Here is a 14731-nt window from a genome sequence, read left to right as displayed (position 1 = left end):
CTGCGAATTGAAATCCGTCCAAAGGACAGAAAAAGCCATGGAGACATAATCTCCAGTTTTGACACAAGATCCTTTCTCAACGACGTGGAGGTACGACTGGTAGGACCCTAAGGTCCCTCCAGGAATGTAGTCCCACAACGCTGAATAATACGAAGAGCACTCTGCAGGATCCCTCCTATTCACCTCGCCCCTCCCGGCGTAGCCATAGGAAGTAGAGGGAATAGGTGAGGAAGACTGGATGCTCTCGCCCGCCTTGCTAGCGGAACTAGCATGAGAAGTGAGTCACAGGCAGCCATCAACCTGAATTGATGGCTGCGACGCGAGTCTAGGAAAGTGTAATCATCTGGAGAAAACGCTTTCCCGAGGAGGGTTACGAAACTCTCGTACAGCAGGCAAAACGTTTGCCGCCACCGAGACTGGTCGATCATGCGAACGTGACTGTCTTCTAGGTGGGGTGAACCCCCTGACTGGAAAGAGCCAATACCGTCCTCCAACTCATCCAAGTCCTCGTCAAGGCCGAAACCTCTGCGTGCACGGTCCCGCGGCGTCACGTCAACCCTGGGAACCAAGCAATCACCGCAAGAGCGATCACTGGCAAGATGTGAGTTACCTAAGCAACTCGCTCCTTTCTTACACTCCGTGCCCGAGTTATGACGGTGAGCGGACTCAGCGTCACCGACTCTGGATGCACGTGAATCCACAGATTTACATGCACTTGGGGACTCGTGACACAGAACTAGTCTTAGGGGCAGAACCTCTAGGACTAGCAGCAGAAGTGCTAACAGAAGTTTGCGCTTCTATGGCTCCCGACACGCTAGGCCCTGGGGACAGCATGACAGTTCCTGTTCCCGAAGGAATGGGAGAGCCAGCAGAAGACCCCACTGCCTCCTCAGTTTGAGGGTGCAGACCCTTAGAAGTCCTTTGATGAGACTTCTTAGGGGGGGGAGACTACCTTCTTCTTTGGCAAGGAACCTTAGAAGTCATAGGGGTGGGGCGGAGGCTGATGAAAAATATGATGATTCTGAAGAGGAAGATGACAACACTTGACAAGCTCTCTTCCTCTTCAACTTCTCCAAATTCTGCAAGACTTCTTCTACAGGATGAGGTATATTTACAAGCAGGAATAGAGATAATAATCACAGGGCAGTGACGAAGGCTTTGTCCAGTGATGTAACTCCAGGATAGCAATGGTAAATGAATATGATTTCCAGCAGGGGATCAGTACACACACTTGAGGACCAATATCACAGCATGCTACGAGTCACAGGTAAATTCCAAGGTTAAGATAACCAACATGAAGAGATATCCAACCATCTACTGCTGTAATCACTATCACCACTGTTAGCCTGTAAAAGAAAGAAAATATGATTTAAAGTAATAAGGATACTCCTCTTGCATCCAAGGGCACTGCCCTCCGAAATGAGGATCCCTCAAACATCAACACCACATGCCCCCTCTTCTATCTTCGTCTGATGGCTCGTGAAAGGACGAAGGAGAAGAGGAATTACTAGAGGAAACAAAGGACAAACCTCCAGTTTCCCTTGGTAATTTCCAAAGCGTAAGTGTACATTTTGGATGAATACATGTTCTAACGTTAAAGGGCGAAAATGTGTGCTAATAAAGATGTTGGCATAACTTTGCTGCCGACCCTTAACACAAAGTAGAAAGTCAGCTATCAAGGCTATCACAGAAAGTGGGTTTGCATATTAATTATTAAATTCAATTAATAATATCAAACGCAGTATATACATACTTATTCTAAAAACAAAAAAATTAAAGATCCCACCAGAAAAATGATTAACAGCTAGTCAGCAAGAGCTCACAAAATTACATCGTCATCGGAAGACGGCCAAAAGCAAAGCGGAGTGCTTGCATACGGGCAGGCAGGCCTACCTGCCTACCAGACAGTAGTTACTGCCTAACCACCTTGTTCAAGAATTTAACGGCCGTAATTCCAGCCTACGCTGAAAGTAATTCCTTATGTAAAGGACCAAGGGTTTGTATATCGTGTAGGAACAATTAGTCATTTAAAGATCCTACAATGGGAAAACTGGGTTTGTGGATGGGGGAGAATACAACTGAGTGAAATACAATGATTCTAATTAAGAGTGAGGTTTATTGAATTGTTTTAAGTTTATATCAACCACGTGGTAAGTATGGACCTGTTGATTTAGGTTATGTTAGTACTATAGTGTTCCATGGTGGAAGCACCACCAGTCAGGTAAGGATTGGCATTCTGGGTTAGGTGTGGTTGGATTAAGTCACAACCCTATTGGGTAATTCAGTTTACAGTGCCATAGATTAGGTTAGTTAGGGGGGGTGAGGAGGAGGAGGAGGGTGAAAGCCCACAGGCTTAGGTAAGGACCCAGCACCATAGGCTATGTTAGGTTAAATACATTTTTGTGTATTTTTTTTTCCCCCAGCCAAAAATCCTGCTTTAGGGGAAACAACCGACTGGACTAGCTGAACCAGTTTTCACCGCGTGTGGATCCACCCTCCAAAAAAGTACTTGAACATGTCCTGACACCAGAGATGGGCACCAGTCACGAGTCATCGGTGGTGAGAGCAACAGCTTAAGACCTCTACTATCCTTTCAAAGTGTAAGTTTTTTCTCCAAAGTTAGAAACTAAGGTCACATTTTAAGATTAAACAGAGGTTAATGAAAATCTAGCCATGCACAGTGCAAGCATACTACCTCCATGACACTTTTGAAATTTTTACTTATAACACCAAAAATGTAGAAGATTGACGTCATCTCGATGTTTGCGGAGTCGCTTGTGTCAATAAACTTTCCATTCCACATGCTAAATCCGCACACCACTTGTACCCATAGACGCTGGGGCACTTTCATCACAACAATTGTTAACAATGACAACGGACGTGAGGGATCCAAGAAAACTGACGACATTTCGGTAGAAAGAAGAAGCGTGCACTAGATAATTATTTAAATAGTTAAATGGCAGTATAAGGTCATGAATTGCATAAATTTTTTACATATTCATGATTATTAATTTGCAGATATTTGTTTTTAAAAAAGTAAATAGATTCCTCACTCAAATATCAACAGTTCTGCTGTGAACAGTACCTACGGCATTGTTCGCTCTCTTCTATTGTTTATCAGTGTTGCCAATTGGTATGTGTTTACCCTTCAAACTGGGTATAAGACTTACACAAAACCGGGGAAATAAGTGAAATTAGCATATCTATTTGTAGTATATGCTATACACATTAGAGCAATTTTATCATTATTGCATTACTATGACAACTAGAATTCATGGAAACAGTTTGTAAATGCATCGGCGTATGAGTGAAGCTCCACTAAATTGGCTTTTTTAAAAACAACTGTGTTTGTGGAGTGAGCGCTTACGAACCAGGAACCTCAACATAGTTCTAGTGCAATTTGGAGTGAATTAAGATCATTTTAATGTCAAGTTGAGCTCTAGGTTAATATCCAAGGTCCACCAAACTTCTTAATCAAAGGCCCTGTAATAGTCTTTATTCAACCTAGCCTTAAAAACAATTAGGCCTAGTTATGCAAGGTATTTTAAGTAAAAATTTCGAAAGCATCACGGAGGTAAGTTGGCTCGACATTCATTAACCTCTGTTTAAATAAAAATTATGGCCTTAATTTGTGACTTAGGAGAAAACTCTTACTTCGAGAGGAAAGTAGAGGTCTCGAAGTGTTGCTTCGACAGATGCTGGCTCGTGACATAGCCTAGGCTACATCCTAGTAGGTAAGAATATCCTAGTCTATCCCGGGTTACAGGACATGTTAAAGTACTGGTAGATCTAGGGTACTTATCCGCGGCGGCCTAGACTATGGCAGTTGACGTTTTTCTATGCAGTTTTACCTACTGAACAAGAATTTTAAGTAATATTTATTCGGACGACTGTAATCAACCACCCAGGGGCCAGTACTAAACACGGCGAAATACATTGGACGCCCCAATCCCTAGTGGATGTCGTAACCGCGGTTACGTTCCTTGCCGTCCGTGCGGACTGCTTCTGTAGAAATACCAAAGTACTTTTTCTGGAAGGTGGCCGCCATTTCATTCAATTGTTTTACCCTACTACCTATAGCTAAATCGGAGGAAACTGTTATTAAACACAAATTAACACACAGGTAGGTATGCTAGCCTATAGGCTAGCTACCTAAGTAGTAGGTAGGTAGGTAGGTACACCAAACGAGGCCTGAAAGGTGCGCCTTCAAAACAAGTAAACAAGGATAGTAATGATAATAATGGTGTTGTTAAGCATACACAACTAACCGAGTCTATATCATGAGACAAAGTTAGGTACTACTGTACAGTAGGGAAGCATAGTTTGGGCTGTCATCAGCGACTGGCCTTGTTCTAAGAATAAGCAGGTATGGGCAGGAGTCTAGCTAGTTGACACAAGTCAATTAAACAAAGTTTTTCCCTTACCCGAAATTCAAATGACAAAGCTGTTGCTTAAAGTAAATGCATTGCACTGTAAGCTGTCAAATTTTCAAAACATCACAAAACGAATAAGTTCCATGCTAGAGTTAAAAATATACTTATAATACTGAAATGGGCTTCAAAAAAGAGCCGCCGGCATCGACAATTGGTTCTTTAGTATTCAGATATGAGAGTGTTTTCTTTGTAACGGCACAGTCAATTACTTGTTAACATTTTGACTTCCGTCTTTCTTTTTCTTATTTTGAAAAAAAAAAGAAATAAATGTAAATTCTCTCACCACTCATTTGCTACTAGCAATCATGTAGCCACATTCATGAGCCTTGGTAACATCAACTCGGAACCACCAAGACTCGTTGGAGTAATTACTTCCCTTCTTGTTACTTGCTATTTGCTAATGGCTTATCCAACCCTGGTCCCCCACCACTTCCATAGCGATCGTAGGACCCTCATTATCAAATTAACAGTTTATTCAACTGATTGGAGGGACAACGCTTTTTCCTGTATATATTGTATATAATCATTGTAGCTTCATTGTTCCTTTTACCATTCTGTAGAGCATTTTCCGGCCTAGCCGCAGATGTATAATTCACATATATTCAATGTTTACAGTTAATAATATCCACGTGTGTTTGCCTCTGAGAAAACACAAATCGGCTCGCTCCGACTCCGTTTTCTCTCTCTCACTGGTCGGGTACTACATATCCGTCCTCATGCTGTACTTCTAAACCTTTCATATCTGTAATAAAGTTACGTCTTGCGTAATAATCCACTTATTAAAACTTTTTAGTGGTTTTTGAGTTTTCGGCAGTCTGCTAAGACTGTCGAGGATCACCGTTTCGACGAAACGACCGACGTCTCCTGTCCCCCAGCAGGAGGATCCGCCCTCCCTCGACGGAGGGTTTCGGAAAGTACAGAAAAAGAGAAAGAAAGCTCTGGCCCTTCGACACCACCGAATACGACCTCTAAGACGGAATTTCCTGCATTACCGAAGTTCAAAGCAGTCACTACGCAAGGCCAGACCCGCCGTGGGCCCAGACGTCGTATGCTGCTGTTTTGGCATTAGAAACTAAGCAGCCCGAAGCAAATCTTCAAGCCAAGCCCAATCTGAAAGGGGAATTCTTGCAAGTGCCGAACATAGTGACTGCGAAAAGATGTACTGTGAAGAAAGAAAAGGAGAAGGAAGAAGAGGAAACCTTGAAAGTGGAAGCCACTTTCAAGGGACACATACCAGTGTAAGGACAACGCCCTATCGCAATTTTCTCTGTATATAATTCTACAATCGCGTTGTTCTTTCCCTCCTCGAGAGCGTTCAGCGGGCTTTCCGCCAATGTATATATCTTATAAGATCATATTTTATGTACTTTTATATTTTAAGTTATATGTCTCGCAAGAAACACAAATGGGCTCTCGCCGACCCACTTTTACTCTCGCGGGTCGGATACCACATTTCCGCCCGCATGCTGTATATTTGAATTTCCCTTGCCTGTAATAAAGCTACGGGCTGCTCTGTGAGCAAGAGCCCGTGCTGACACAAGGTCAGCTAAATCAAAAACAACAAACAAGTAATAAAGAGTTATACGGGCTGCTCTACGAGCAAGAGCCCATGCTGGCACAAGGCCAGCTTATTCTTAAACAACAACAAGTAATAAAGATCAGTACACTTCTACCAGCCTTCATAGACCTTGTGATCCTCGGAAAATACCGAACCTCAAGACTGAGGTGTTTTAAATGCCAGAGCTTTGGACACCACAAGAGGGAGTGTACGGCCCACCATGTCTGCGGGATTTGCAGCCAGCGTCATGAGACAGAAATATGCCTTAAGAAGTTTAAGGCAAAGGGCCATACTGTAGCCGGATGCCCGAACTGCAAACAGTCACACCATGCAAGGTTCAAGGGAGCTGTCAGACTCGAGAAAATTTGGACTCTGGTCTCCGGAGGATGAAGGGCATCCCCCACCGCCAGTGAAACCTCAAGACCGCTAACCATCACCCCCAAGAATCGATCCGAGGACGACTCTGCCTTCTCCATCTCAAACTCCTTAACCTTCCCCTCCACAACTTCCTAAACCCCGGCATTATATTCCCAATCCCTCATCCTTTCCTTAACCGGCCCCTACACTATCAATAACATTGACGTCAAGCAGATATAATCATTATTCGGGGTCTTCAATCATTTGCCCTCACACTGCTCAGTGACATTGACAATGCTAGTCATTTCTCTCTGGTGCTTCACAGCAGTAACATCATGGTTTCTGGCGAGGATTTATTTTATAAATACGTTGGTTTTCTATTTTGTGAGGAGAAACCTAAGAAAAAGAAGTGGATGAAAGAATGGTTTAAAAAGAGACATTTATATACACATAAAACCTGTTGGCTGATCTCAAATGCAGTGACCCTTCTGATTTCACAAATTTTCTTCGCTTAGATGGAGCAGGGCTTGATGAACTTTTGACGCTGCTAAAACCGTTTATAGAAAAAGAAGGAAACACATTTGAGAGAGAATATTCCAGTAACAAAAAGATTGTCGGTCACTCTTCGTTACTTGGCCACTGGCAGTACATTTGAAGACTTGAAATTTCTAAGTGCTATGTCTCCTCAGTCAATCAGCAAGATAGTTATGGTGACATGTTATGCAAATCGTACGCCGTCTCAAAGGTTATATCAAGGTAAGAAAAACATTAACATTTTCTATTAGCTTACTTTACTAAACAAACGCTACATAATGGAATACAAATGTATTAAATACATTCACAGAAATACTTTAAGTAATAAGCAATAAACATATAATTTAAATGAAGAAAAAAAATGTGAAATGGTTCGTTCAGGTGAAGTACCCTGTAGGGAATGATTTGCACTGAGGTAGGTGAAGTAGATGGCATGACTTGGGAATGAGAGGTGTCAGAGTTATTAATGACAACAGAATCACGACTCAGTGTACCCATTCCACCTGCAAAGATTATTTCATTTATTGCTCTTTTAACGTAAAGAGCTTGAGTAGGGTCCATTTTCGATAAATCTAAAGCCCAGGCGGCTGCAGTTTTATCGTATTCGTTTTGTTCTCCCCGAAGTTTGCCTACATGCAAGAGCTAAAAATTGTTGCTGATGATCTGATCGCCCTTGTGTCTTTGTGACTGGCGATTCCTGAAAAAAAACATATGTTAATACATACATACATATGGATTGAATGGAAGAGAGAGAGAGAGAGAGAGAGAGAGAGAGAGAGAGAGAGAGAGAGAGATTTACACGGGCAATGGAATTAATTATTTTTTCTTAATTTTCAGCACCCAAACACACAAGATGAATGGAAAATGGTTAGCGAAGGATTCATGAAAAGATGGACTTTCCCCTCATTGTTGTGGAGCTATAAATGGCAAACACGTGGAAATGAAGAAACCAGCTCACTCCGATTCTTTTTATTTCAATTACAAAAATTACTTCAGCATTGTCGTGATGGCAGCTGTAAACGCTGAATATGAATTTTTTATGGTAGATGTAGGCATAAATGGGAGAGTGTCTGGTGGTGGAGTATTTAGTGAGACTAAATTTGGCAGGATGCTAAGTGCAGGGAAATTAAACTTGCCAGCATCTGAGCATCTGAGGTATTACAAGGAACCAATAGGCAACTATATTATACCTTATGTATTTGTTGCCGATCAAGCATTTGCTCTGTCTGAGCATCTTATGAAGCCTTATGCACAAGCTGAATTGGGTACACATAAGAGAATCTTTAATTACAGGTTAAGTAGGGCAAGAAGTGTTGTCGAGAATGCATTTGGGATAATAACTTCTCATTTTGGTGTCTTTCAGAGACCAGTTTTGTCAGCGCCAGAAAAAGCTCGTGTGGTAGTACTAGCATGTTGCTATCTTCATAATTCTATTGCTCGTAAAAACAGAAATACCTATTTGTCTGTTCAGTCAAACTCTGATGAGGATAATGATACGAGCCGACGGTTCGAAGTAGCTCACGATTATGTAATAAATTATGAAACTCCCTGTCATTCAAGTTCTATTGCCAAAACAATGAGACATGATTGCTGTCAATACTTTAATGAGGAAGGACAAATACCACGGACTCTACAATGTAATTACATCGCTCATAATAGCTTCATACCATAGAACATTTAGTATTTTTTCTCTTCATACAATTTTCAGTATGTAATAATAATAATAATAATAATAATAATAATAATAATAATAATAATAATAATAATAATAATAGTAATAATAATAATAATAGGAGCGGGTTAGGTCGTCAATAGACTTAAGTGAAGTTAAGCAACATTGGGGCTGGTCAGTCGTTGGATGGGTGACCGCTCTCCTCGGCGTTGATTCCTTGGGAAAGGATCTTTACCATAATTTCCTCAGTCTACTCAGCTGTAAATGAGTACCTATCCCTGATGGGGTAGGGTCCAGCTATGGGTTAAATAGCAAAACTCAGCAATGATGGAAAGAAATGAAGGAATAAACGACAACGACGTAAATGGAACCTCTGGCAACAGAGGAGCCTCGTCCGGCAACCAGGTATTCAACCCAATTGTAGGGGAAGACGGTCAGGTACTTGGAGGTCGTTATCCAGCAACTGATCACCACAACGACAATAATCAACAGCCTGAGATTGGAGCTACAGAGGCAAAAAGGAAGAAATGGACAAGAGAAGAAAATAAGGAAATATGGAGATGCTACATCAGAAGCAACCCGACGGAGAGAGGATATAGAAGAAGATTGGTCGACATCTGGAATGAGAGAGAATAACACCCCCCAAACAGAGCAGAGGCTGGCAGACCAAGTAAGAACATAAAGAAAAAGAACTGGCTCTCCCCAACAGAGAGAGAAGAACTGGAAAGGGAAATGTCACACGACAACGAATTACACGAAGACGAACTGAGAGACGATGCCACAGAAGACGACAGGGAGGATGAGGTATCAAACAACGACACACAAAGAAACACCGACGAAGTAACAGAGAGGACGGAATGGGTAGAAAATATTAGACAATGGATGGACCCAGATACAGAGAGAACAAAGATCCCCTCCATGAAAGCCTACAACACCAAGAAGTTAAGGGAGAAAACAAGTGAGGTCAATGAAATAATGGGCCTAACCTACACACCACCAGTATCACAGAAACAAATAACTTGACATATGCAGGAGCAAGATTAGTAGCAGAACTGATGGGGATTCGAACACCAACACCACCGTCACAACCAACCCCACAGAAACCAAAACAGCAACCTCCTTGGAAAAGGCGCCTGGAAAAGCAAATCATGGTGATGAGATCTGACTTGAGTAAACTGAAAGAGATGGCAGAAAAAAGGCTAAGAAGCAAGAAAACAAGGGAGGAACTCAACGAGAAATACAAAGTACAAGAGAGGGGACTAAACAACACAATAGAAGATGTAAAACAGAGGCTTAAGGCCAAAGCACACAAGATCCAACGGTACATGAACAGGAATAAGGGATACCAACAGAACAAACTATTCGGGACCAACCAGAAAAGACTATACAGCCAACTAAGAGGGGAAGACAACCACCCAGAAATTCCTGAAGCCGAACCAAGTAAGAGACTCTGGGAAAACATATGGAGCAATCCGGTATCACACAACAAACATGCTACATGGCTCCAGGAAGTCAAGGAAGAAGAAACGGAGAATAAAACAAAGATTCACAGACATCACGACAGACACAGTCAGACACCAACTAAAGAAAATGCCAAACTGGAAAGCCCCAGGTCCGATGAAGTCCATGGATACTGGCTCAAAAACTTCAAGGCCCTACACCCACGAATAGCAGAACAACTCCAGCATTGTATCTCAAATCACCAAGCACCCAAATGGATGACCACAGGAAGAACATCCTTAGTACAAAAAGACAAGAGTAAGGGAAATATAGCCAGTAACTACAGGCCTATCACCTGCCTACCAATAATGTGGAAGTTACTAACAGGTATCATCAGTGAAAGGCTATACAACTACCTAGAGGAGACAAACACCATCCCCCACCAACAGAAAGGCTGCAAAAGGAAGTGTAGGGGCACAAAAGACCAGCTCCTGATAGACAAAATGGTAATGAAGAACAGTAGGAGAAGGAAAACCAACCTAAGCATGGCATGGATAGACTATAAGAAAGCCTTCGACATGATACCACACACATGGCTAATAGAATGCCTGAAAATATATGGGGCAGAGGAAAATACCATCAGCTTCCTCAAAAATACAATGCGCAACTGGAATACAATACTTACAAGCTCTGGAATAAGACTAGCAGAGGTTAATATCCGGAGAGGGATCTTCCAGGGCGACTCACTGTCCCCACTACTCTTCGTAGTAGCCATGATTCCCATGACAAAAGTACTACAGAAGATGGATGCCGGGTACCAACTCAAGAAAAGAGGCAACAAAATCAACCATCTGATGTTCATGGACGACATCAAGCTGTATGGTAAGAGCATCAAGGAAATAGATACCCTAATCCAGACTGTAAGGATTGTATCTGGGATCATCAGGATGGAGTTTGGAATAGAAAAATGCGCCTTAGTCAACATACAAAAAGCAAAGTAACGAGAACTGAAGGGATAAAGCTACCAGATGGGAGCAACATCAAACACATAGATGAGACTGGATACAAATACCTGGGAATAATGGAAGGAGGAGATATAAAACACCAAGAGATGAAGGACACGATCAGGAAAGAATATATGCAGAGACTCAAGGCGATACTCAAGTCAAAACTCAACGCCGGAAATATGATAAAAGCCATAACACATGGGCAGTGCCAGTAATCAGATACAGCGCAGGAATAGTGGAATGGACGAAGGCAGAACTCCGCAGCATAGATCAGAAAACCAGGAAACAAATGACAATACACAAAGCACTACACCCAAGAGCAAATACGGACAGACTATACATAACACGAAAGGAAGGAGGGAGAGGACTACTAAGTATAGAGGACTGTGTCAACATCGAAAACAGAGCACTGGGGCAATATCTGAAAACCAGTGAAGACGAGTGGCTAAAGAGTGCATGGGAAGAAGCACTAATAAAAGTAGACGAAGACCCAGAAATATACAGAGACAGGAGAAAGACAGAAAGAACAGAGGACTGGCACAACAAACTAATGCACGGACAATACATGAGACAGACTAAAGAACTAGCCAGCGATGACAATTGGCAATGGCTACAGAGGGGAGAGCTGAAGAAGGAAACTGAAGGAATGATAACAGCGGCACAAGATCAGGCCCTAAGAACCAGATATGTTCAAAGTACGATAGACGGAAATAACATCTCTCCCATATGTAGGAAGTGCAATACGAAAAATGAAACCATAAACCACATAGCAAGTGAATGCCCGGCACTTGCACAGAACCAGTACAAAAAGAGGCATGATTCAGTAGCAAAAGCCCTCCACTGGAGCCTGTGCAAAAAACATCAGCTACCTTGCAGTAATAAGTGGTACGAGCACCAACCTGAAAGAGTGATAGAAAACGATCAGGCAAAGATCCTCTGGGACTATGGTATCAGAACGGATAGGGTGATACGTGCAAACAGACCAGACGTGACGTTGATTGACAAAGTCAAGAAGAAAGTATCACTCATTGATGTCGCAATACCATGGGACACCAGAGTTTGAAGAGAAAGAGAGGGAAAAAATGGATAAGTATCAAGACCTGAAAATAGAAATAAGAAGGATATGGGATATGCCAGTGGAAATCGTACCCATAATCATAGGAGCACTGGGCACGATCCCAAGATCCCTGAAAAGGAATCTAGAAAAACTAGAGGCTGAAGTAGCTCCAGGACTCATGCAGAAGAGTGTGATCCTAGAAACGGCACACATAGTAAGAAAAGTGATGGACTCCTAAGGAGGCAGGATGCAACCCGGAACCCCACACTATAAATACCACCCAGTCGAATTGGAGGACTGTGATAGAGCAAAAAAAAAAAAAAATAAAAAAAAAATAATAATAATAATAATCAAATAATAAGATAAAATACATATACATATACATATATACACATACATATATGTACATTTTTACTAGTCATATATATATATATATATATATATATATATATATATTATATATATATATATATATATGTTTATGCTTGTTTGGAAAGGTTACTCATTCGCCAGGTGTGTTGGATTCTAGGTACTAATCTCCTTGTAATCCCTATCTGTCACTTATACAACCTCTCTTGTAGTCTCAATGTTTCATGTAAGTCAGTTCGTCTGCTAAGTAAAGGACGTTGAGTGGAAAGATCTTGCAGTTACTCAGTTGTTTGTCTTACCTTCGTGGCTTATACCTTTATTTATGGATTTATCATGTTCCAAACCTTCGTGATTCAGTTATACATCCATCTATATATATATATATATATATATATATATAGATATATATATATTCTATATATATATATATATATATATATATATATATATATATAGATGGATGTATAACTGAATCACGAAAGTTTGGAACATGATAAATCCATAAATAAAATTATAAACCACGAAGGAAAGACAAACAACTGAGTAACTGCAAGATCTTTCCACTCAACGTCCTTTACTTAGCAGACGAACTGACTTACATGAAACATTGAGAGTACAAGAAAGGTTGTATAAGTGACAGATAGGGATTACAAGGAGATTAGTACCTAGAATCCAACACACCTGGAGAATGAGTAACATTTCCAAACAAGCATAAACATGGGTACAATTTAAGAACAAAAGATTAAGTCCAACTGCTCAGACAGAGGGAAAAGACAATTAAAGAATTTTACAGGGCGGTAGCTGACCACATTCAGATCTTTGGTAAACAAAAACTTATTCACAAAAACATATTAAACATACATATACAAAGAGAATATCTATAAGGCAACTGATTTGTATTTAAGCCTGTAATTATATCTTTGAGATCATTCTTAAACACGTTACAAATACAAGGGTCTAAATGAAACAGGCCACGAATAATATTAAAATTACAACGGGAAGTAAGTTGTATTATAGCAGATTCTAAAAGATTTCGTGATAAGACATTTTTTGATCTTGCAATTACTGAACTGCCAATCCAATTTTTCCAGTGGTTGTTTTCACTCAAATGAATGAATATTGCATTAGATGTTCGCCCAGTTTTGACAGAATATTTATGCTGTTTTAATCTTACTTCTAAGCCCTTGTTCGACTGTCCGAAATAAAAGGAGGGGCAGTCCATACATGGAATTCTATATTTTATGGTTTAGTGTGTTATTATAGGAAAAAACAAGGTTGACCTTAAAGGCTTTTAATAATGGTTTAATGGTTTTAAATCCGTTACAATAAGGCAAACTGAGAATGTTCTTAGAATTTTCTTTCTCCGTGTTACTTACACTAAAAAACTTTTTGTGGGCTTTATTATAGCAGATATCTAACATATGTGAAGGATAACATAAATTTTTCCCTATTTTTCTTATGTATTCAATTTCTTGATCCAAATATTGGGGACTGACAATACGCAATGCCCGTAAAAACATAGAAGAAAAAATGGATATTTTAATGTTAAGAGGGTGGCCTAAATATTTTCGATATTTAGTTACTGATTATAGTTGTAAATTTGATATATTTTGTTTAACATGTTTATTCTTGACTAATCCAATATGCTAAAATAAATATATACTTACGTGATCGTCAATAACATCCTCACTCTCCTCCTCATCTAATGTACTTAAGGAATGAGAAGGCAGAACTTGGTCTATCAGGAATGATATTTCTTCATAGTACCATAATGAAGTCTCTGGAATATCATCTGTCCCTGTACCAGATCTCTTCGATGAAGTAATTTTTTTCAGTTCCTTCCTAAAGTTGGTTTTTAAAATATTGAATTTTTTCTTGACATTTTCAACAGTTGCATCCTGATATCTCTCCCGATATTTGGTCAATAGAGTTTTATAATCTAAATTTTTCTTGTTTCTGTTGGTGTAATCTGGTGATTTAACTTTCCAAAGGGAAGGAAGGTCTCTGTAGAGGCGTATGCATTCCACCAAAAATGCTCTCTCCTCGTCCCGCTTGGAACTCGACATGTTTACAGTTGAATGACTTGAGTGAAAATGACATTTATTGTCCGTCAATCTCACCCTCACACTACACAATGGTTAAAGGACTCAATTACATTGACAATGTTGTTTCAATATCATTGACGACCCTTCAGTTATTACCTAAGACTATCAATTTTAATGGCAATAATGAGGTTATTGTCAATAAAATGGACAAGTGTGTGGCCACCATTACCTCCAACCCCTAAAAACACCCCCACGACCC

At 40.5% G+C, this 14731-nt stretch overlaps 2 protein-coding genes across 5 annotated transcripts in view; both read right to left on the bottom strand.

Moving 5' to 3' along the window:
• Positions 1-5423, bottom strand: part of LOC135220561 (serine/threonine-protein kinase TNNI3K-like) — a 211609-nt gene extending 206186 nt beyond the window's left edge. The window contains exon 1 of one of the 4 annotated variants that reach the window (XM_064257781.1): positions 4717-5423. The gene's annotated coding sequence lies outside the window, so the exon portion shown is untranslated. Of the gene's footprint in view, positions 1-4268; positions 4375-4424; positions 4665-4716 lie in introns of those variants that run through there. The other 3 variants (XM_064257780.1, XM_064257783.1, XM_064257782.1) reach the window with 3 other exon arrangements.
• Positions 5424-13238: 7815 nt separating this feature from the next.
• On the bottom strand, positions 13239-14493 carry LOC135221178 (uncharacterized). Its single transcript, XM_064259001.1, has 2 exons — positions 14095-14493; positions 13239-13244 (listed from the first exon to the last, which is right to left on the bottom strand). The coding sequence occupies exons 1-2, from the start codon at positions 14491-14493 to the stop codon at positions 13239-13241; spliced, it is 405 nt and encodes a 134-aa protein (XP_064115071.1).
• Positions 14494-14731: the final 238 nt, after the last annotated feature.

The sequence above is a fragment of the Macrobrachium nipponense genome, chromosome 2, assembly GCF_015104395.2.
Source record: "Macrobrachium nipponense isolate FS-2020 chromosome 2, ASM1510439v2, whole genome shotgun sequence".
NCBI classification, from domain to species: Eukaryota; Metazoa; Arthropoda; class Malacostraca; order Decapoda; family Palaemonidae; genus Macrobrachium; species Macrobrachium nipponense.
This window is presented reverse-complemented; position numbering and strand designations above follow the sequence as displayed.

Excerpts from the sequence above, each read along its gene's own strand:
- LOC135221178 (XM_064259001.1), bottom strand. The coding sequence starts at position 14,493 with ATGTCGAGTTCCAAGCGGGACGAGGAGAGAGCATTTTTGGTGGAATGC.